This window comes from Etheostoma cragini, chromosome 7 (genome assembly GCF_013103735.1).
Source record: "Etheostoma cragini isolate CJK2018 chromosome 7, CSU_Ecrag_1.0, whole genome shotgun sequence".
Taxonomy (NCBI): domain Eukaryota; kingdom Metazoa; phylum Chordata; class Actinopteri; order Perciformes; family Percidae; genus Etheostoma; species Etheostoma cragini.
Genome location: NC_048413.1, coordinates 26,718,761 through 26,740,972, shown reverse-complemented (window position 1 = coordinate 26,740,972; position 22,212 = coordinate 26,718,761). Strand labels below are relative to the sequence as shown.

Below are 22,212 nucleotides of genomic sequence, written 5' to 3'. Positions count from 1 at the left end.
CACAGTCCCAATCTGGCCCTCAGGTGGTGAGGATCAAATATTCGCTGATATAGACGTTCTGTTGGACTTATCTAGACTTATAGATACATCCCTAAAGTCTGAAAAAAAAGCTGGCATGTAATTGCAGTCCTAAAAAAAATGTCGAACAGCTGATTAAAGGCCCGATGCGTCACCTCAATATTATCATAGATTACGACACCTGGTTTTTATTTAAAAAAAATTAAAACAGTCATATAAATGAACTCCCCTTTTTATCGCATCTGCGCATTGCAAAAAAAAAAAACACTTCCTGAACGTCGCAGAGTCTGAACACCGCCGATAATGGATTTTTTACATTTAAACACCCCCTAGTTAACGCCATGTATGCGTTTACATAACTCTCCAAAATAAAAGGAAAAGGTAGTAAAAGTAAAGGATTTCAGCTACATGGTGTCCATGCTTTCTCACATTATAGTTGAAATGGAGAAAAGCTCTGAGAGAGTGCAGTGTGTGTGTGTGTGTGTGTGTGTATGTGTGTATGTGTGTGTGTGTGTGTGTGTGTGTGTGTGTGTGTGTGTGTGTGTGTGTGTGTCTCAGCGTTGAGAGCCTGCAGCAGCCTCTGAGCTCTCTGCTGCCCATCAAGCTCCTTTGGTGCCAACCCACAGCGATAAGGGAAATGGGCCATCCTCTGCCGAGTGCCGTGATTGGCTCTCCACGCGGCTTTCTCTGATCCAGATAGGGTTGACATGGGGGGTGGGGGTGGTGGTGGTGATGGTGGTGGACCGCCACCCTTTTAGACAGCTAAGTACTTTAGGAGTGGGCTGGAAACATATTCTCTAAAATAGAAATAACCCTGTGGAAATAATGTATCATAGTGTTTTTGCTCTCCTCTTTGAACTGTTGCCCTCTGGTGGGTCTTTTCCACCAAGGCGGTTCTGGTGCTGGTTCGGAGTCAGGGCCAAACATCGAACCGGTTCTTTGCTTTTCCACACAAAGCAACCTGGCTCTGGCCCAAGAACACGGGTTCCAACTCAGCACCAACGTAGCGCTGGTCTAGGGATCAGAACCGGTTACGTCAGGTGCCTGGGGGGCGGGGCTATCATGACGTTCGAAAACAAAAACTTCTTGTGGCCATTTTGAAAACCCCGATCAGCTGTTAACCTATTAAGTTAAGCTATTTTACTATTTACATAACATGACGTCAGACAGACCAGCTGTGGTGATTGGCCTGATTTCTCCTCTTATTTCTTTTCCGTGGCTAGAGCTGACAGATTTACTCATCAAGTCCCCCTAATTCTTCCAAGGGAATCAGTGTTGGTGCAGAATGGCCCGGCTGTGAGCTTGGGAGCTCTGGCATCTTGCATTAGATCTGTTGTAAAAAATTTGGGGGTTACTTTTGACTGCAGCATGAAATTTGATAAGCAGATCAGCAACGTTGTCAAAATGAGCTTTTTCCAGCTTCGCCTGCTGGCTAAAGTTAAGCCCTTTCTGAGCAGGCACGACCTAGAAAAGGCCATTCATGCTTTTATCAGTTCAAGGTTGGACTACTGCAATGCCCTCTATGTTGGTCCGAATCAGACCTCCATCTCATGTCTTCAACTTGTTCAAAATACTGCTGCTCGCTTTTTAACAAATACACCTAGACGTGCACACATCACTCCCGTTCTCTACACCCTACACTGGCTCCCGGTGCGTTTTAGAATAGATTTTAAGATTTTATTGTTTGTTTTTAAAGCTTTAAATGGTCTTGCCCCAGAGTACTTGTCTGACATTTTAACTGTGCGGGAACATAACCGGTCACTGCGGTCTTCAAGTCAGTTGGTTTTAGAAGTCCCGAGGTCCAGGTCTAAACGGGGGGGGGATCAGGCTTTTGCAGTTGCAGCCCCGAGACTCTGGACCAAGTTCCCCCCCCTGATATGCGTACTGTTACAGATGTCGCTCTTTTTAGGTCCAAACTTAAAACACATCTGTTCAGTCTGGCTTTTAATATGTAGCAGTGGTGTGACAATTTGTATTCTTTTGTTTCTTTGTAACCTTTTCTGATTTTAGCTGGATTATTATTATTATTATTATTATGCTACATATACATAGTGTTGTTGCTTGACATGAGTTGGTGTCATTTTGTAGATGACCAACGTGACCAAGGACCATTGCCTGGAGATTATCAACAAATTCGAGCCGTGCTCTGAGAACCAGAAGCAGGGAGTTTTGGGAATTGATGGTAAGTCCCCATAAACTTCAGTTCTTTACCATTAAGCTCTCTTGTGTTAAATTTGTCATAACCTTTGTTTACACAGGTAATGTCAATGAGTGACAGGGTCTAATTGGCGAGAGCGAGACGTCTGGGACAATGCACAACACCAGTTACAGACAGACAAGAAAGATTAAAATTACCCCTACATTTAAACACAGGTGGTGTCTTCTAACATGGACCAAATTTACAGTGTATCATTACAAAATGGCAAGTGAACCCCCCCCCCCCCCCAAAAAAAACCCTATTATTTCCTTTTCATAATTAAAGACATTTGCACCATATCCTGATGCAGAAAAGGCACAAAATGGTGAAAAAACATTCACCAGAATGCAGAAAAGAAAGTGTTTGACTCAATGATCCAATGTTTCTGTTTTTTGCCCAAAAGTGGAGATCTCAACCCCCCCCCCCCCCCCCCCCCCCCCCCCCCCCGTGTTTTCCCGAGGTTTGTGGAGGACTTAGGTACACTTGTATGGCGGACGGTTTAGGTGTCCACCCTTAAGAAAATGTTAAATTTTTAAAACTGTTGAATGTTTTTGAGGTTTTTATCACTTTTTTGACACCTTTTTTTGTGTTACATTTTTATTCTTATTTTGTATTTAACGATTTTTTGGACGTTTTTGTTAAATTTTTCGAAGTTTTTAATCGCTATTTCCGACGCTTTCGTTACCATTTCTGACATTTCTGTGTCCTTATTCAAAGTTGTGTTGCCTTTTTGACATTTTTTGCACCTTTTCTTTACTTCTGTTCTTCACAAGTTCCCTTGTGTTTAAAATAAACTGAATGCTGGTAGTTTCCTCTAGTGTCATGGAAGTTTTCCATCTCATTAAATACTCTGTTAATGTATACCGCTATTAAAATAAGTTCATTTTAGCACTGAATAACAGTGGGCTGTTTTTTAAAAATATTTCCCAGCATGTCAGAATTGATTTCCCAGCCTGCTGTGTGTCTGTCTGAGGCGCCCAGTGGGTTTAAGCTTTGAAGAATCAGCTTTTTTTAATCATTCTCTGAATATTTCATTCATTTAGAAGATGCTTTTGTTGTATTATGAATTACAGCCTTGGTGTGAGATTTGTGTGTTTTTTTGTTAAAAATAATGAATTTCATTACCCTTGAAGGTTTCATCTCAATTAATTAAGAAATGTGAGTGAAATATAGGATTTGTTTTGCAAAAAAAAGGAAATCAAATCAATTTCTGGTTCAAATAGTTATATTTCTAATTGATACCGGACGTATTTCCATATGAATTTAAAAAGACATTCTCTCTGACCCACAACGGACCGCTTTGTCAAGCTACACTTGACAAGATTTAAGAGTTACATTATTAAGTTTTAAAAAGGCTTTTAAACATTTTCCAGGTATTACGAACTACATGCGCAGCCCAGCGGGAGACATCTTCAACTCGGAGCACTACAGCGTGAACCATGACATGAAGCAGCCGCTGTGCAACTACTTCATCGCCTCGTCACACAACACCTACCTGATGGGGGACCAGCTGATGTCCCAGTCCAGGGTGGACATGTACGCCTGGGTGCTGCAGGCCGGCTGTCGCTGTGTAGAAGGTTAGTCTGGACATGTGGACGCGCTTACAGTATTCTCTTACTGTGTACTCACTGACAGTATGCAGGCACAGTTTAAGGTAGCGCTAAACAATAGCAACATTTTTTTTTTTAAAGCAAGTAGCAATGCTACCCACATACCCACATACACCCACATACACACATACACACCCCGTCCCCATCCCTACCCCCCTCCGAACTGACTGCGTCGGGTACCTTTCTTGGTGTTTTTTCCACTCCCGGACCCCAGTCACCTCAAAGAATCCCTTCATGTGAACACATGTACTGTGTGTTGTCCTGCGCATTATTATCATTGTGTTTTTTTGTTGTTGTATTCTTTATTTTCTTATTTCTCCTTCTCATGCTGTAACGGATGCTGGTAACTTTAATTTCCCCAAAGGGATTAATTAAGCTAAGTCTGAGTCTAAGTCTGTTAATATTTTTGGATCAAAGCTGCAAGCTTCGGTGCAATCAGGAGACGCCGTGGTGATTCAAATGAGTGGTTGATATACCACCAGCTGCACCGCGGCGCATCCCATAGCCCTCTGGTCCCCCAGGTGCTAGAAACGACGATGGGTAGTGATGGCCAAATGAAGCTTCGTGGACCGGGGTCCTTATTTTCTGAGCCCACTAGATGGCGCTCTCTGTTAAACAGTTGGTTGAGAACATACTGAATTGCAACGCCTTAGGCCTTTCTCTTGAAACCAAGAGCGCCATCTAGTGGGCTCAGAAAATAAAAACACTGATTCGCGAAGCTTCATTTGGCCATCACTAGCAATAGGTGTAGACCGAGCCCTGGGTATCCTGCTACTGGCTTGTGAGAAATGAAAGCTCAGATGGGCCGATCTGGAATCTAGAACTAACCTCGCCCCTTATGAGGTCATAAGGGGCGAGGTTGCCGTTAGGAGGCGGTCGGTTGAGACATTCAACTGCACACACCCCTAGGAAGGAATTTAAATCTCGTTCTAAATCCTCTTATTATCTTATCCTCTTAGTTTTATCTTTCCAAGTTTTTTCTTTATTTTGCAAAAGCTTTCTAAAAGGGTCGTTGGTTTGGTGGGAAATAAAGCTGTCTTAGCCTAAACTATGTGGTGTCTTCTGGGAAAGGAGCTGCAGGAGCTGCAGCTAAAGTTAAAACAACACAGTGGAAAAAGGTTTTAACTGATCGTTTCATTTTTAGTCAGCTGCTCCATGACCTTCCGTCTCGTCTCTGTCTTTCCTGTCCACAGTGGACTGTTGGGACGGACAGGACAGTGAGCCCATCGTCCACCACGGCTACACCCTCACCTCCAAGATCCTCTTCAAAGACGTCATCGAGACCATCAACAAGTATGCCTTCGTCAAGAATGAGTACGTTTACATACACACACACACACACACATACAGAGGCACACAGACACACACACACACACACACAGAGGTTCTTATTGTTCTGTTATTCATTGGCTCAAATGCTCACATTTGTAGTTAGTAGGACAACTCCAATAGATTACATAAGGTAAGTGTGTGTGTGTGTGTGTGTGTGTGTGTGTGTGTGTGTGTGAGAGAGAAATAACCCCAGCAGTGCATGCTATACACATCTCAGCGTTTTGTAAAACCATGGGGGGGAATGAGAAGGTACGTGGTGGTGTTGTTGAGTCACTAATGGGTGATGGCATGTGAGGTGATGCGTGTAAAAATCTTCTCATTTGCTCATAGAATAAATCCACATGAGCAGAGACAGCCTTGATCTCAAAGTGTATCTGAATGCATCGTGCGTCTTCGAGGACCGAGGAAGTGCGAGAGCTCGATTGTCTTTCTTTTTAAATAGATGTTCTAACGTTTTACTTGGTGGATACAGGCAGTAGATCCAGGGATAGACTACCTGGGATGTTGGGATTATGGGTCTGTTTCACACCAAGTTCTAATCCTGTTCCACTGTGTTAATTGTTTGTTGTCCTCTTGCTTTGGGTTGGAAGATATTTGCATAACGTACAGCTGTTTGCAGCAGGTTGCACCGAGCTGCAAAACCACCTCCCATTCCCATCACATAGCAGTCTATCCATGGCGCCATTTCCCAAATCTCTGAAAGGAGATAAACTTGGTTTGAGATCTGGTTACTGTGAAGAATTTGACTGACATCCTTCTCATCAAACCACCCAGTGAGCTCTCTTGACCTGTGTGAAAGCTGCCCTTCTTATCTTTCTTGAATCATTTATTTGTTTTTCCTTTGATTTGTCACCCATCTGAATGCACCGACCATCACAGATACATGCATATAATCCGACATAACATCTTACTCCTCTTACATGTGTTCTCTTACTCTTACTTATTTGTGAAATAGATTTAATCAACTGTGTTTTCACACAGAGACATAGCACAAACACAGAGCAAAATGAAAGCATACACACAGACACCCTCCTCAACACCACAGAATCCGCATCAGAGGTGATAATCTCACTCACGTGCATGGAGTCTGGTGTTGGCAGAGGAAGTGTCTATTTTTAAATCCTGTCTCCTTGAGAAAAAATGAAAGAAAAGCACTCGCTTCGTGCGCATATTTACTCTCACTGTGTTGTTTTTGCAAAGCACAATTCTGGAGACTATACTTTTCACAGATGACTTAAAAAGGGGACAGGGTGACAGGATGCATTCGACGTCATAGAGCCGTCAGATTTTCCAGGGCGCTGTGTGAAAAACAGGATCCGCAGAGGGCTGACGGGGACAAAACTGGCACTCAGACTGCCAATATGTTCTGAATGAGTCTGCTGCTGGTTCTCATTGCTGGACCATTGATGCATCACGCAAACATCCCGAAAATATCGGATAAATTGATTGAAATGTTTATCCAGACATGCTGATTTATTAAATGTTCATCTGCAGATTAAAGAGAATTCATGTTAGAGGGGTCTTTTTTTTAATGCAAGTGATACCAACACTTGATATGTCTTGCAGGGGACATCTTGTCTTTTCGAGTGCTGAAGTGTCCTCTTGCAGAGGATATTTTAGGTGTCCTCTGCAAAAGAAAGAATTTTATTTTAAAGTGGCTCTAGTGGGTCTTAAACGTTTTTTTAAGCCAAGGAAGTCTTAACTGAAAGAGACATGGATCAAGGATGCCCTACTACATGTATTTCATAAACTGAAGTTGCATATAAAACTTAACTAAAGCCTTCATACATACATTTTTAGCGCAAAGAATACTAAGCTCTTAAATATTTGTTGGCATGATTTTATAAATCATGTTTTGCTGAGTGAATCCTTAGGATCAACTGGATCTGGATTGCTACCTTAGTGACTATACCATAGTCACTGCCTCGTCTTTTCCTCCTCCATCTTTCAGCCGAGTGACTCCAGTCTGTCGTTGTGATTATCTCCCAGATACCCCGTCATCCTGTCCATTGAGAACCACTGCAGTGTTCCTCAGCAGAAGAAGATGGCCCAGTACATGATTGAGATCCTGGGGGACAAGCTGGACCTGTCCGACATCAAAGCCGATGAGTCCGGACGGCTGCCGTCGCCAGAAACCCTCAAGGGGAAGATCCTCGTCAAGGTAGCGCCAGAGCGGGGGTGTAGTCAAAAGGCTTTGAAAGTACAGTCCGGGTGTTTAAAGAGTGGCCTGCTCTCTTTGGAGAGAGGAGTGAAAGGACTGAAGCCCGAGGCGATTATTTCAGCTCCCCGTTTTATTACCTGGAGTTTGAACCTCACGGAGCAGACTTCAAAAGGCAAGAGATAGAAGTGATGTGATTTAGAAAGTGTTTGAATATGACATAATTGGGTGAAGATGATAAAGCAACCTTGACTGTAGGAGGGAATAACAAGCTGTTTATGTGTTTAATAACTGCAGACTGCAGGCTGGCTCATTATCTGGGCACAGTGTCTCTGTTATTATGAAGCAATATCCTGAGCCCAGATGATAACAGATAACGTTAATGGCTGCGAGTCAGGAGCCGTTCTGGATAGTCTGCTCCACTTTGCAGCTGAGAGGAGCTCTGTGTTGATACAAAGGTTGCTACGTTCATCTGTGTCGCCCTCAGCTGATACCGTACGTTTGCAGCATAGACTGTATAATAAAGATGGAGTCGTCTCCACGTCCTCCTTACGCAGATTTGTGTTTCCTGATGATGGCGAAGCAATATCCCGCCCCACTCTGCCTCTGATTGGCTGGCTCTCGTTGCCTTCGTTCTTCTAAAGCTAACTTTCTGGGGGAGGGTGCAAATTTCAAAGTCCTGGATCTTCGCAATCCTACCCACGGCAAGTCAAGTATACAAGGGGATTTATTATAAATGCAAAAACACTGGTATAGTCCCCTAAGAATACTCAGAAGAGTGTGAATGCAGTACAACTTTAGTAAAATAATATATCTAATACCTCTTGTGCTTGATTTTTCTTCCATTGAAATCAACAAATGCTTTACATCCCACAGTCGTAGTGCAGCCGAACAGACCGGTTAACTGGAACTTGGAGGTCTGGGATCTTATGTGAAGGCTACTTTTCACCTGGTGATTTTAACGGCGTGAGATCCGATTTTTTAGCGGCTTGGGCTACGTTTACATGGCTACAATTTTGGTCGAAAACAAATACTTTTCGCTGAATTGGCACCTCACATTCACACAGTTTTAGAGCCCCTAAACTGCAGATGGACCCATAGACTGTCAGTATTGATCTATATATACTGTATATATATATACAGTCTATGGAATAGACCGATTATTGGCACTGGCTGATTATCAGCCCGTTTTCTTAGATTGGTTTAGACATGAGTGAGATTGGTTAGGGTAAAATTACCAGGGTTAGCCAACCAGAGGCAGAGGAGGGCGGGACATTCCTTCGCCATTCTAGGAAATGCAAATTAAGCTCCCCCCACGGCGCTAAAGTAAAGCTAAAATCTCCTGGATACGGGCGCCGCCGTCTTGCAATTTTGGAGCCAGAGCCTGCACAGTGGTGATTGGGCTGTGGAGCCGCAGAATCAGTGTCCCGCCCACACACACCCCCAAACAACAAGTTTAGAATTTAGCGTAGTTCACCAAGTTGAATAGAGGAACAATATGCTTCTTCACACAGTCACAGCTGCGAGTTTATCTGCTCTTACTCTGAAAGCTCGACACTCCTGTGTCTTGCTTGCTTCGCCTCAAACCTTTCTCCCTTTCTCAATGTTTCACAGATTCACATGATAACTGTTTCACAGTATAGCTTTGTAAATGTGCTGTATTTTATATAGCGCTTTTCCAGTCTTAACTACTACTCAAAGCACTTTTAACTAGTACGGGAAACTTTCACCATTCACATACATTCATACACTGTGGTTGAGGTTGCCGTACAAGGGGCCACCTGCTCATCAGATACACACTCACACACCTGCTCATCAGATACACACTCACACACCTGCTCATCAGATGCAGCATCAGTGTCTTGTCCAAGGACACTTCGACATGGCAGTGCAGGGCCAGGGATTGAACCACCAACCTTCCGATTGGTTCTACCACTGAGCCTCATGCAGTTGTACAGTTCCCACACATGCATACAGAGACTTTCTGGATTTTATGAATCCATTTTTATTCTTTCTTTAACTCAGCCCTAGCTGACCTGCTGGTCTTTTCTCCCCCAGGGGAAGAAACTGCCCCCCAACATTGATGAGAATGCAGAAGAGGGAGACGTGTCTGACGAGGACAGTGCTGATGAGATGGAGGACGACTGCAAGCTGATGAACGGAGATGTATGTGCCTTTTTATTTGATCTCTTGCTCCATATTAATCCCATGTATCCCTTCGATCTACCACAGTTACAGGCAGGTACCTGTGTGTGTGTGTGTGTGTGTGTGTGTGTGTCCTGTTGTCCAGCAGATGAAATGTGAATTGTGTGTATATATCCTCTTCTTGATGCTTCATGTTTAAACTGTGCACCCTCTCCTGTCTTTGTTCCTTTAGTGTATCTTGTATATAATGCTATCTTTTGCTTTTTTGGCTATCTCTTTCTCTCTGTGTTCCTATTTGTTCTCATCTCCTGCTCTTCTCTTTTGTCCCCTCCTTCTTCTTCTTCTTCTATTTAACTGTCGCTCGCTTCTTTCAAAGTGGAAGGTACTGTATTACAAAGCTCATCCTCAACCACCTCGGGAATGTCACCCGGTCATCCGCCATTCGTTCTCATCGTACCTGTGGAAGTTTAAAGTGGTCGGCCCCAAAACGCTTTGCATTTCTGCATCTTTAAGACGCTCTGTGCAAAGATTATTCATCTGGAACCAGACATGGACATCAATAGGTGTCTTTTAAATCCTATAAATAGCGGAAACAATGTCAGTCATAAGAAGTATTTTAACAACACTCAGCGCTGTTGGTGCCATTTCTCACTTTCAAATGGGATAGTCAGATTTTCTGGGAACACTTATACGAACATTGCAATCCAGGCTCTGTGGAATCAATTCATTGTGTATCTATTACCATTTAATCATCTGATAAACAGCCATGCAAGTTGTTTAAATTGAGGTCAGTTCTTGGTACTGATGTTGAGACAGACCATTTTAAGGTGGACCAATAGGGGCCAGTGGTTAACACATCAGAACCAACATTGCTAGGACAAGCTAATGTTGTAATTATTGCTTCTTCTTCTTATTACCTATTGGACATAATGATGTTTTAATGAAAGCTCTAATCTAATCTAGCATGTTAAGTTCAAAGACTGGCGGCATCTGTGGGCTTTTTGTCGACTTTAATGACCGATACACCGACTAAATAATATTTTAAGCGCTGAAGCTTCTTGTGTTGCCCCTTTTTTGTCCATTTTAGTCAAAACCATTGCAAAAAGCATCTTGTAAGTATTCAATATCTGCCCAAAATGGATGTCCATCAGGGTGGGAAAACCTCGGAAACAACCCGATTTCTTATTAGACAGCGAAAAATGAAAACCATAACACTGCAGACACAGACTATTGTGTGCAATCTGATCCAACTAAAGCATTAGGCTCTCCTCAGGTTTAAAGGTAACATTTATCAATTCTACAATAAATATATAAATCATATAATTCATCATAGCCATTAATCAGATGGACAGCACTCAGTGTACAATGCACTGAGCTGCACTGAGCACTTAAAACTCTTCACAGAGCATGTTGCTGTTGCTAGTGGTCTGATTCCAGACCGAAATGGGTCATAGATACACTCTGCCACCATGTGGCTGAACTGAGCATGTGCATATCACATACCCCCCCCCCCCCCCCCCCCCCCCCCCCCCCCCCCCCCTCGCCCCATTGCATTGAGCGGTGATTCATCTCTGAATGAGGACATCTGTCATCTATTCCACTTGATCCCCCTGAGTGAGGATGTCCCATTCATTCCATCACTAAGAGCTCCATTCATCATCCAGTCTGCGAGCTTCTGCATTATGTAACATGACGTGTTAATGAAATGTGAGTTCTGGTAGGATCCTGCAGGATTGGTTTTTTTTCACGGTAAGTAGGCCTGAAACAACTATTACATAATTGGCTAATTGTCTTATTTGTATTCTTCTTTGTTTATGTTTATTAATTGCTAACATCAGCTTAGATCTTAAGGCGGATGACTGGTAATTGTTGACGTTGTTAAATATGTGAAATTGTAATTAGATAAGTGATTTTTGGTGAGATTATGTATTTTATTTTGAATATTTTAGAGGCGTTGATTCCTTCATATGCTGTAGTCATAGTATCTTTATATCACACGACAGTGTTAAAACCATAAGATGTATCCTGGGATTCATTCAATACTTTAACTTGTTTAAAAAAGTAATACATTGATACATCTTTTGATATTTGACTGAAACAGACAATTAAAAAAAAATCTCAACATTCTTGTATACGAGGCATAAACAAGAGGCAGCATGTGTACTCCACCTGTTTCTGGTTTTTATTTTATTTTATTAAACCTTTTATTTAACCAGGAAGTCCCTCGAGATTGAAATCTCCTTTTCGAGGGAGACCCGGCCAAGACGGCACACCCGTTACAATTTAAACAGAAAATACAGCGTAGACAAAATCACACATGGAGGAAAGGAGCAGGTCACATGTGGCAGTTGCATTTTTGAATTACATGACATTTTAACATGGCCTTAAATTCATTTAATGGGACTAGATCATTTAATCAGTGTAACGGCTCCAACAGGTACTGTCCCCTCCTGTGTCTCGGGTCATGTACAGCATATTGTCCTCATCCTCGGTATAACTGTCCCCTTCCTCCTCCAGACGTCAGCCAACAGGAAGCAGGTGGAGAACATGGCCAAGAAGAAGCTGGACAACCTGATGAAGGAGTCCAAGATCCGAGACCGCGAGGACCCGGACAGCTTCACCATCGCAGCCCTCCCCCCTGCTGGGAAGCCCACCGCCACAACCGGCTCCAAGGTAAACACACACACACACACACACACACACACAGTTCCTACCTTAGTTCTCACCTTTTTCATTTTAAAACAGATACTGTACATGATACGTAATGTTGGTTTCCGGGCTTTCTGTCGGAAAAGAGCCAAACTTTGAACTTAAATCTCATTCACCAGTTGACCAGCATATGAATACATTATTTGGATAAAAAACGATATTTAACTCTGAACCGGTGCTTTGTGTGTGTGTGTGTGTGTGTGTGTGTGTGTGTGTGTGTGTGTGTGTTGGAGGTAGAAAAAAAAATTAACACATACCCACCTCGGGGAAATTGACAGGAGCCAAAGTGATCATTATTGCTTCTCACTATCATAATGTTAAAAATCTCAAAATGTTTTCCTAACAACAACATGCTAAGTGTGTCCTCTGTCCTGCCGTCAGGATAAGAGCGAGGATGGGACGGACACGGGGGACGAGGCTAATCCCAGCAGCAACAAGCGCACAGGCCGTTCCTTCATGGGCAGCTTCTCTAAACGCAAGGTCGGTCTTTTTACTCCTTCCTCTCTCGTGTCTTTTCCACCAAGGCAGTTCTGGTGCACGTTCACAGTCAGGGCCAAACATCGAACCGGTTCTTTGCTTTTCCACACAAATAAACCTGCCTCTGGGCCAAGAACACACGACCAACTCAGCACCAACCAGCGCTGGTCTAGAGATGAGAACCGGTTACGTCAGGTGCTGGGGGGGGGGGGTTATCATGGCGTCCGAAAACAAAAAACTGCTGTTAACCATAGAGAGCTGTTAGTGTTAGCTTTGGACTTGGATGGGAGACCAGAACCACCGTGGTCAGGGGGGGAAACCACGGTCTGCTGGCTCTCAGGCTGGGGGAGATCCAGCTGGTTCTTAGAGAACTGGCGAGTAGAACCAGCACCGAACTGGCAACAGAACCAGAATCAGCAACTGGTTAGCCTCGGTGGAAAAGACTAGATTTGTTTTGCTCTCCATCTACCAAAGTCTGTACATCTAGCCCATCTTCCCTGTATGATGAGAACATAGACAAAAATATGCTTTCCAGTATTGACAGCGTTGTGTCAGCATTGCAGTCTCTATCTATTATGGGATGGGGGGGGAAGCTCTGGATTGTTTCTGTTCCTTAAAGCCAATCACATCCGCCCTGGGCGGCTCCAAAGCCCCGGTGGGGGAAGCATGCCGGATGTTTTTTTTCACAGCAGTGTACATCCAGAGCCAGAGGAGCATGTGATCACAAGGTGTTTTCCCCTTAATAGGGTTTGAAAAGAGCAACTTCTTGACCTTTCTACACATGAAGATGAACTCTCTTTGACATTCTTTGGCTCCTCACTTTTTCATAACTCTTTTTCTTCTGCAGAAGAAGACAAGTAAGATGAAGAAGACATCAAGCTTTGAAGACACAGATACAGACCAAGAGAGTGCAAGCAGCACCTCCCGTGCACCCTTGCACCACAGCAAGTATGACAAACACACACATACACACATACACACACACATCTAGTACAGTATGTTATAGGGACATAAGAGTGTAATGTCTCCTAAAGACGTGATGTTAATGGGAAAGTAAATTATTGCACTTATTCATATTATCATATGAAAATAACGGCTAGATTTTATACCTAAGTTTCAGTATTGCAATGCAACAAAAACAAACACTGTCATATGTTATCTGCCTGCTTAATTTCCCTAAATGTGTACTTCTTACAGAAAGAAGAAGACCATGAAGTTATCCAGGGCTCTGTCTGATCTGGTCAAATACACCTGCTCCGTGGGTCTCTATGACATCGAGGCCCAAGGTGAGTAGTCCCGTTCCCTCAGCACGGTATATTACTCAAACTCCTGCTAATCTGACGCTGAAACTTAAGGTGGAGCCGGCCCTTTAATATTGCAGATAAAATAAAGCGCTGTCACGATTGGGATTTGATAATGGATCGAGATGAGGTTTTGATTTTGACCATCAAGAGCAGGATTGGTGGTTCCCCCAGTTGTTGTTGTTTTTTCCTTATCCTCCTCCTCTAATACTTGAGCACGTCCGAAGGAAGACATTAAGTGTACATGTTAAACTGATAGATTTTGTCTATCAGCAGTGTGGGATGCCACATGTGAGGTGATGTTTCCGCTTAATAAAGCAGTAACATCACCGGTGTTACAGATTACACCGCAAAGCATCTCCAACTCTCTGCTTAACCCTTGTATTGTCTTCACTTTCGGGACCCTCTCGTATCCCCCGGGTCCCTACTCCGTCTGTGGTCATATTCGGAATCATTTTCTGAATTGAGTCAGGAATACATGTTCATCACAGAAAATAAGCCAACTTTTTCTTCTTGTAAAAATTTGAAATGAATTTGACCCAAAGACTATATAAGGGTTAAGGGTTTACCCAGAAGCCCTGCTTGTTTCCTTTCGGCCGCCATGTTAACTCTATATATAAATATGATGTTAACCCATTGGGCGGTTCAGACCGTAGCTGCGCAGAACACACTGCTAATCTTTTACAGACAAAACACTGTAAATATATTAAATATCTTATATAAATGATTAGCTTCTGCACTTTTGATTTTGACACCAAATCCTCCGTCGTCATCCTGTCGGGCTCGTCAGGTGATGAGTTAAATCCGACTCCAGCTTCTCTGCAGCTCAACGGATCGAAGCAGACACTTTCACATGGGCGCCGATACGCCTGAATGAACTAAATGGTTTTTTTGGGGGGGGTTATTTTTAAAGGGAAACTGCGTTGGGGCTGTGTAATTTAATCTGTATGGCCGATCACGTAATACCGACTACCACCACAAGCAGTTTAAATCTTCATAACATGGTGTCAGCTTAACCCTGCATGTTAACATTTGACGTTAATTGAAGCTTCCGGGCCTGATGATGAAACTAAGATGTCGTTGTGTTGCACCTCCAGACAAATGCAGCTGGCAGGTGTCGTCGCTCAGCGAGACCAAAGCCCACCAGGTGATGCAGCAGAAAGCTGCGGCCTTCATCCGCTTCAACCAGCGACAGCTGTCCCGCATCTACCCGTCCTCCTACCGCGTGGACTCGTCCAACTTCAACCCGCAGCCCTTCTGGAGCGCCGGCTGCCAGCTCGGTAGGGACTCGTGTTGGGGCTTAAATCCCGCCCTTCTACATTCTTTCAGGAAGAAGGGTTCAAGTCCGTAGGTTGGATAAAAGAACATTTTTATTCCAGTAGACTATATATTCCAGAGACAAGGTCACAGAGAATGTGCATCCATAGCTCTCCCCAAATTTGTCTAACTCTTTAGCCCTTGCTGCTTGATCTTATGTGCAGGGGGGGGGGGGGGGGGGGGGGGGGGGGGGGGGGCAGTTGCTACCCCGTGACACATTTGCGTGCTGTGTTTTGTCTCCATAAGGTCAGTGACTAGCAGAGATCGGCCTGCACAATAGATAACAGGTCTCAGACTGCTACTGGAGATAAGGTCACTCCTTCTTATTTAGAAGTGAAGTCAATAATCACACTGAAAGCAGACTAGGTGTAAGGCTTTTGCTCTTTAGATCAAAATATAATGAATTGAACACACACAATTAATATAATGCACCACGGGAATATGATGTTTATGAGCCCACTTGAAATGAATACATTTTATTCCAACAATTGACCCGACCCACATTGTGCTTCATGGTCATTGTATTCAGAGTAGGGCCGGGCAATATATCCATATCCAGAGGTGGGTAGTAACGAGTTACATTTACTCTAGTAAGTTTTTGAAAAAATTGTACTCCTAGGAGTAGTTTTAAATCACTATACTTTACTTGTACTTGATAGAGATTAGTAGATTGATTCAGTAGATTAGTGAAGAATAAACTGTACTCTTACTCCGCTACATCAGGCTACAATGAGCTTGTTACTTTTCTTTTTTCCTCCCCTCACTCAACTCCTAACCTGAGTAAACGTAGCGGTTATTTTAGTTTTGGCTGTGGAGAGGTGGATGTTTGTCTTTTAGGTTACATACAGATGTTTTGCACATGCAGTATCCATCCCAATTTGATTTGACAAGGCTCTCACTTAAGCTATTTTGTAATCAATAAATACATTTTAATTTATTTTATTGATTGGATGAACTATAATTTGCCTAAAGATGATTATTTTGTATCTTTGTCGGTCTGATTGATGCTTGTGTTGAGAAATAAATCAGAAGTTACTCAACAGTTACTCAATGACTTTTTCATCAAACACTTTTTTTTCTCTTACTCAAGTAATTATTTGGATGACTACTTTTACTTTTACTTGAGTCATTATATTCTAAAGTAACAGTACTTTTACTTGAGTACAATTTTTGGCTACTCTTAGACATTTTGGATGTTCTTATTTCTTTACATGACATAAGTGTTGCCTTTCCTGGTTTTAAAGGCTGTATTACGGTAAATTGATGTGAAATTGATTGTTGTTTTCTGAGCTTACCAGACTGTTCTAGCTGCTCTTTAGCTGTATTATTATTTGCCTTTACCAACTTATTCATTGTATTCACATTATTGGTGATTACTTATCAAACCTATCATTGTGTTATAATGTTGTGAAAGCACCAATAGTCAATTTTGCCGCAATATCAACATCGATAGACTGTATTTGGTCAAAAATGTTGTGATGTTAGATTTTTTTCCGTATCTCTACTCAAAATGGTCAGACATGATCCATGCTGCTGCCTCTGTTATTATTAATTCGGCCATTTTACCAATACTAAACACTTGTTTTCTGTCAATCAGCTGCTGCGTTGTTCTCTTCCCACAGTTAGCCAGCACAGCAAATTAAAGTGAAACACCTTGTCCTGCTGATAATAACGAGGTGAACTGCTTTGATTTCAGTTGCACTCAACTACCAGTCGGAGGGCCGGGTCCTCCAGCTCAACAGAGCCAAATTTTACAGCAATGGCAACTGTGGCTACGTCCTCAAGCCCGCCTGCATGTGTGAAGGTCAGTATGCAGAAAGGGAGTCATTGCTAGGGCTCGGTTCTGAAATCAGTACTTTATAGGCACCGACCGAATGATATTGTGTACTTCCTCCTCTTTAAATACCCAGTTTCAATACATAAGGAGTAAATCTCTTCAGCCTCAGTGAGCCAATAAGCATGCAGGAGGCTTCTACCGAGGTCTAATAATGTCTGTGATTGGCTGATTACTAGGGGGTGGGACGCTTCCTGATACAATATAATTCTGATACTTATGCCACGATACAATATTATAGCAATTTTAAACATATTGCAACATTCTGCGATAAATTGCAATTTATTACCTTTTTTCCAACTTCTAATTTTTCCCCAATTTCAAAAGACGTCCCCAACAGGAAACTCAGAAAACACCTGTTTCATCTAAAAAGAAACATTTCTCTGTTTGTTCATATCATTTCAGTGTTATTGTTGCAAAATGGGACAAACTGGCCAACACATATCCCATAAAACATCCATACTTGGCGCCTGTTTATCATTGTCATTCATTTTTGTTTTATAACATTGGGTTTTGGAAAGAAAAATCATTTTGGAACCGGTATCGAATTTACAATATTGGTATTGGTACTAGTATCAAAACTTCCCAGTCCTATTTATTACATCATGTTAGTAGGAAATATAGAGTTCATTTTTAAAGTAGACCTCAGGATACTTTAATCTTGTAATTTCAGGCATGTAATCTGTTATGTTTAGTGATGCTGCTTACGTTGGTTACGTGTGAGCATTACACTCTTTTTTAAAAGATATTATAAAACATAAGAATCAGAATTGGGATTTCCGACACTGAGCCTACTTCCAAGGTGCATCGAGCCGGTAAAAACCTCTTTGGTGTTGTCTTATAAATTATGAATAATGTTGTAATACTGATTTCAGCTAAAAGCTATTCTGTACTAAGGGGATTTTTTTTTTAAATTTACATCTAATGAAATTTGGTAACCTCCATTATTATTATTTAAAAGAGCTCTCAAAAAGTATTTCATTGATAATTGTTTTCACACAGAGTTTGTGTTCTATGTGTTTTAAATGCTGTTTCAAAGGCCTTTCTAAAAAAGTTGTCATGGACAAGCTGATTCTGTGGTTATATGTATGGTTATTTTTGTAATTTCCTATTTAATTTTTTACGTGAAGAACCCTAAATTAACAGTGGAGATCCTTTCTTCCCCTTGCAGGTGCCTTTAACCCCAATCTGGAGGACCCGCTGCCGGGCCAGATGAAGAAGCAGCTGGTGCTGAAGATCATCAGTGGACAACAGCTGCCCAAACCCAAAGACTCAATGCTAGGAGACCGAGGAGAGGTAGGACACACACATCTGTGCAACTGGAGTCTCTTTTTAAAGGCGATTAAATACACAGTATTATACAGTATTGATATGAACATGCCCAAAACTGAAATAAATCATGAGTAAAATTGTTATATATCCAATTGTAATGTGTTGTTGTAGTGTTGCTTTCAAGTATTTCAGTTGTCTTGTAGTATGTTTGTGAAATATTTGCTTTTTCAAAGATTTCAAATACACTTTGATCGTTTAGTTGATTTAGTAAAGAATGTTTTTTATTGCAGCAGTTAAAAAAAGTACCACCACTACTAAATTATTAAAGGCACTCTGCATTGTAGAAAACCTTGCTGCAATTTATTCCCCTAACTAGTCATCAACGTTGGGGTAGTTACACAAAAAAGTAATGCATAACACATTAATAGTTCGTTTAAAAAAGTAAGTCTTAATTTACTACTGCTGAAACTAGTTGCCGTACTAATTACTTACTTTTGGATTACTCCATAGCATCACCTGAAATGCACCATGACAGCATAACAATATAAAGTTAAAGCTCATGTGTCAACACAAACCGTATTTTAATGAGGTGTTAGACATACACCAAATCTCTCTCATGCTTTTACTGTAAAGTGTCTTTAAGTACCATGTAAAGTGTAATATAAGTACAATTTATTATTATTATAATTAAAGAAGAATGTGTGGAATTAAAAAGTGTCTTGAACTGCTTTATCGATCCCCCCCTTTTTCAAATGCCAATGGTCAGTCAGACAGAGATTTAGGAGTGCAATGATAAATCAGGGGAATTGTCTGTCAATACTTTCTCTAGGGAAAGAATTAAGAGTTTTATTAAGGGCTCCGTGTAGGAACATAGCAATGTGTCATGTTCACACCTTCACTGAATGGGGAATCGGATTGTTTCCCAAACTGCCAAACCACCGGTATATATGTGATCAAGTGGTTAGTACAAGGCGATGACTTCATGTTGTGTAACGTCTTTCTGCCAGATCATTGATCCCTTCGTGGAGGTGGAGATCATTGGGCTGCCGGTGGACTGCTGCAAGGAGCAGACCAGAGTGGTGGATGATAACGGTGAGTTACTCAAGCTCATCTGTCTCCATAAACGTCAGATACTCTGTGATCTAGTCTGCCTGTTGCCATAAAAAAATGCCCTGTAATGATTTAGTAATAGTCACTAAATCCCTAATGCAGAGAAAATAAACAGTTTATTTCATTTATTGTTCATGACCAATTATTTTTGCTTGCGAGTCTACATTAATCTAGTGTCAACCCAAGAATGGTGTGTTTGAGGGCTGCTTCCATAATGCCAGCCAATGCATGACTCAACTAAAAGTGAAAGCAGCAAGGATTATCTGGCAGGCCAGCCATTTAAATCCAGGTTTCTCATAATATAGTTTGATGTTAATCAGGCTACAATCCAGTCCACATAATTACACTATCCACCCAAAACAAAGCTATTTATGGAACAATTTAAGTGGCTGGAATGTGTTTTATAGTCTACAAGAATGAAAGCGAATGAGGTCTGACATGTCCAGCTGTGCTGACTACGTGCAGATACGAGCAGGAGTTACAGTGAGCAGGATAGGGGGGCAGATATGAAGAGACTTTCTTTATATCTTAGAATCAGCTCCTTCCATCAGCCATTAATTTCCCCTTTCTTCTTGCAGCTATGAAGTTATATGTTGTACAGATAAGGGGAAATCTAATTTCTCATAAAAGCTTTCAGAGATGTGAGGGCCTGCGAGCCAGGTGAGACCATCCAGTCAGCAACTACGACGTAGAGAAAATGCACTCAACCTTTGGCTACCAGAAAATAAACGATGCATATTTACATTTCTCATTCAGCGGTTAAACGGGTTTGAAAGGCAACACTACACTGCTTCTTGGCCTCATGTCAAGTTACTCTTAAAACTGGAATTTTAGAGCAAAATCTATTAATTTCTGTGGAATCACTGGCCAGTGCTGGCTATAGATACTTGTTTATGTGTATGTATGTGCTGGTTAGAGCAATGCATTGGTTGAATGTGACGTGCGTGTGTGCTGTCTGTTTAGGTTCAGATCTATAATTGATGAGCTCAGCAGAAAGAGACTTACACAGGCTGCACCTCTCAATCCACACACACACACACACACACACACACACACACACACACACACACACACACAGCCACTGAATAATTGATGAGTGCTGAGCTTGTTCTTTGACTGTCCTGGACCGTCCACTCTCCACTCTCACACTGCTCCCTCTGTATTTATCTGCTGAACTTCTCCTCTCTTCTTGTTGTTTGTCACACTCTTTCTCCTGCTGTCTCCCTTCATTTTTCTTGCTTTTCCTTTGCCCCCCCAACTCATCCCTACCCCGATCCCTCTCCTCGCCCCCCATGTCTCTCTCTTGACGGCCCCGCAGGGTTCAACCCGATGTGGGAGGAGACTTTGGTGTTCACGGTCCAGATGCCCGAGCTCGCCCTGGTGCGTTTCCTCGTGTGGGATCATGACCCCATCGGCCAGGACTTCATCGGCCAGCGCACCATCGCCTTCAACAGCATGGTTCCAGGTAAGTTATGGTGCAGCGCCTGCTTTTACAGGGTACTGATGGCTACCCTCCACCTCACCCTCGTCTTCCACAGATCAGGCCACCTCTAAAAGCATGTGTTTGCTTTGTGTCTCATCTCGTCCTGGTTAGAAGTTAGAAGGTGAGGTGTTGGTTGATTCAAAGGCAAGAGCTTTCTTCAAAATGGTTTAAATGATGCAGCTTGATCTGATAGATTAATTTCAAAAAGTATTAGTGCTACATTGGCCAAATATCAGAAGCGGTACTGTTAGGCTCTTTAATTTACATGTTGCATAGCAAATGCATTATCCATACTAAAGATTTCCTAATCCAAGTCATTGGACAGGTTACATTAATTATAATATGATCTATAAAGCTGTGTCATATGGCTCTATTTATATATGATATACGTATTAGCTCTGGCTCATATTGGCATATACCCAATATTAAAGAAGCTTATTATGCTCATTATCTGGTTCATAATTGTATTTAGAGGTTGTACCAGAATAGGTTTTTGTGCTTTCATTTTCAGAAAACACCATATTTTTGTTGTACTGCCCATTGGGGCAGCTCCTCTTTTCACCCTGTGTGTTGAGCTCTCTGTTTTAGCTACAGAGTGAGGCATCTCACTTCTGTACCATCTTTGTTGGGAGGCGCACATGTGCAGTAAGTACTGCTAGCTAGTCAGGTGCAGAGCATGAGGGCGTGTTATGCTAGCAGCTAGGTGAGCATTATACCGTGTGACGCATGTTCGTCACTGAAGTAAATGGAGCTGTCCTTTGGCGTGGACTTTGGGCTATTTCACTTTGTAAACCTAACGAGCACTTTGTAAACCATACGAGCACTTTAAATGAATAAACAAAACTTTATCTTTCCCAGGCCCACAAAATCCCATACCGATCAAAAGCAGTTAAATAGCTCAGTGGCAACGTCTGTCTTAATTTGAAGCTCAAACACTGGAGAATTATTAGTCTGAACTAAGAGGAGAAGCCACACAACAGTGGCATGTGCAGGCTTTCCAAGCAGCCCAGTGTCCAATTCATATATACTCAAACCTTTGCAACTAAAACATTCTTGGGATGCCAGCTGCTTTTGTTTTTTAAGTTATTCGAGTCAGGTTTATGTATAGCTAGAGATTACTACTTAGATTTTGAATAACATTCCAGAGAAAGTTGTTATTCGTGCAGCATTTTATAGCTAGGAGACAAGACTAAGTTGGAGGTCTCATTAGGATTAATGGAAACAGAGAGCTGAGGGTCATCAGCGTATA

The 22,212-nt window shown here is 42.1% G+C and overlaps 1 protein-coding gene across 11 annotated transcripts in view; it reads left to right on the top strand.

Moving 5' to 3' along the window:
* The window catches only part of plch2a (phospholipase C, eta 2a), a 164,424-nt gene that overhangs the window by 131,473 nt on the left and 10,739 nt on the right, over positions 1-22,212 (top strand). For 9 of the 11 annotated variants that reach the window (XM_034875812.1, XM_034875814.1, XM_034875813.1 and 6 more), the window contains exons 6-20: positions 2,107-2,200; positions 3,589-3,792; positions 5,019-5,139; positions 7,147-7,318; positions 9,374-9,481; positions 9,837-9,842; positions 11,978-12,133; positions 12,551-12,649; positions 13,494-13,594; positions 13,844-13,932; positions 15,045-15,227; positions 16,961-17,068; positions 18,270-18,394; positions 19,378-19,462; positions 20,799-20,945. In XM_034875812.1, coding sequence (XP_034731703.1) covers positions 2,107-2,200; positions 3,589-3,792; positions 5,019-5,139; positions 7,147-7,318; positions 9,374-9,481; positions 9,837-9,842; positions 11,978-12,133; positions 12,551-12,649; positions 13,494-13,594; positions 13,844-13,932; positions 15,045-15,227; positions 16,961-17,068; positions 18,270-18,394; positions 19,378-19,462; positions 20,799-20,945 — 1,798 coding nt within the window. The remainder of the gene's footprint in view (positions 1-2,106; positions 2,201-3,588; positions 3,793-5,018; positions 5,140-7,146; positions 7,319-9,373; positions 9,482-9,836; positions 9,843-11,977; positions 12,134-12,550; positions 12,650-13,493; positions 13,595-13,843; positions 13,933-15,044; positions 15,228-16,960; positions 17,069-18,269; positions 18,395-19,377; positions 19,463-20,798; positions 20,946-22,212) is intronic. The other 2 variants (XM_034875811.1, XM_034875821.1) reach the window with 1 other exon arrangement.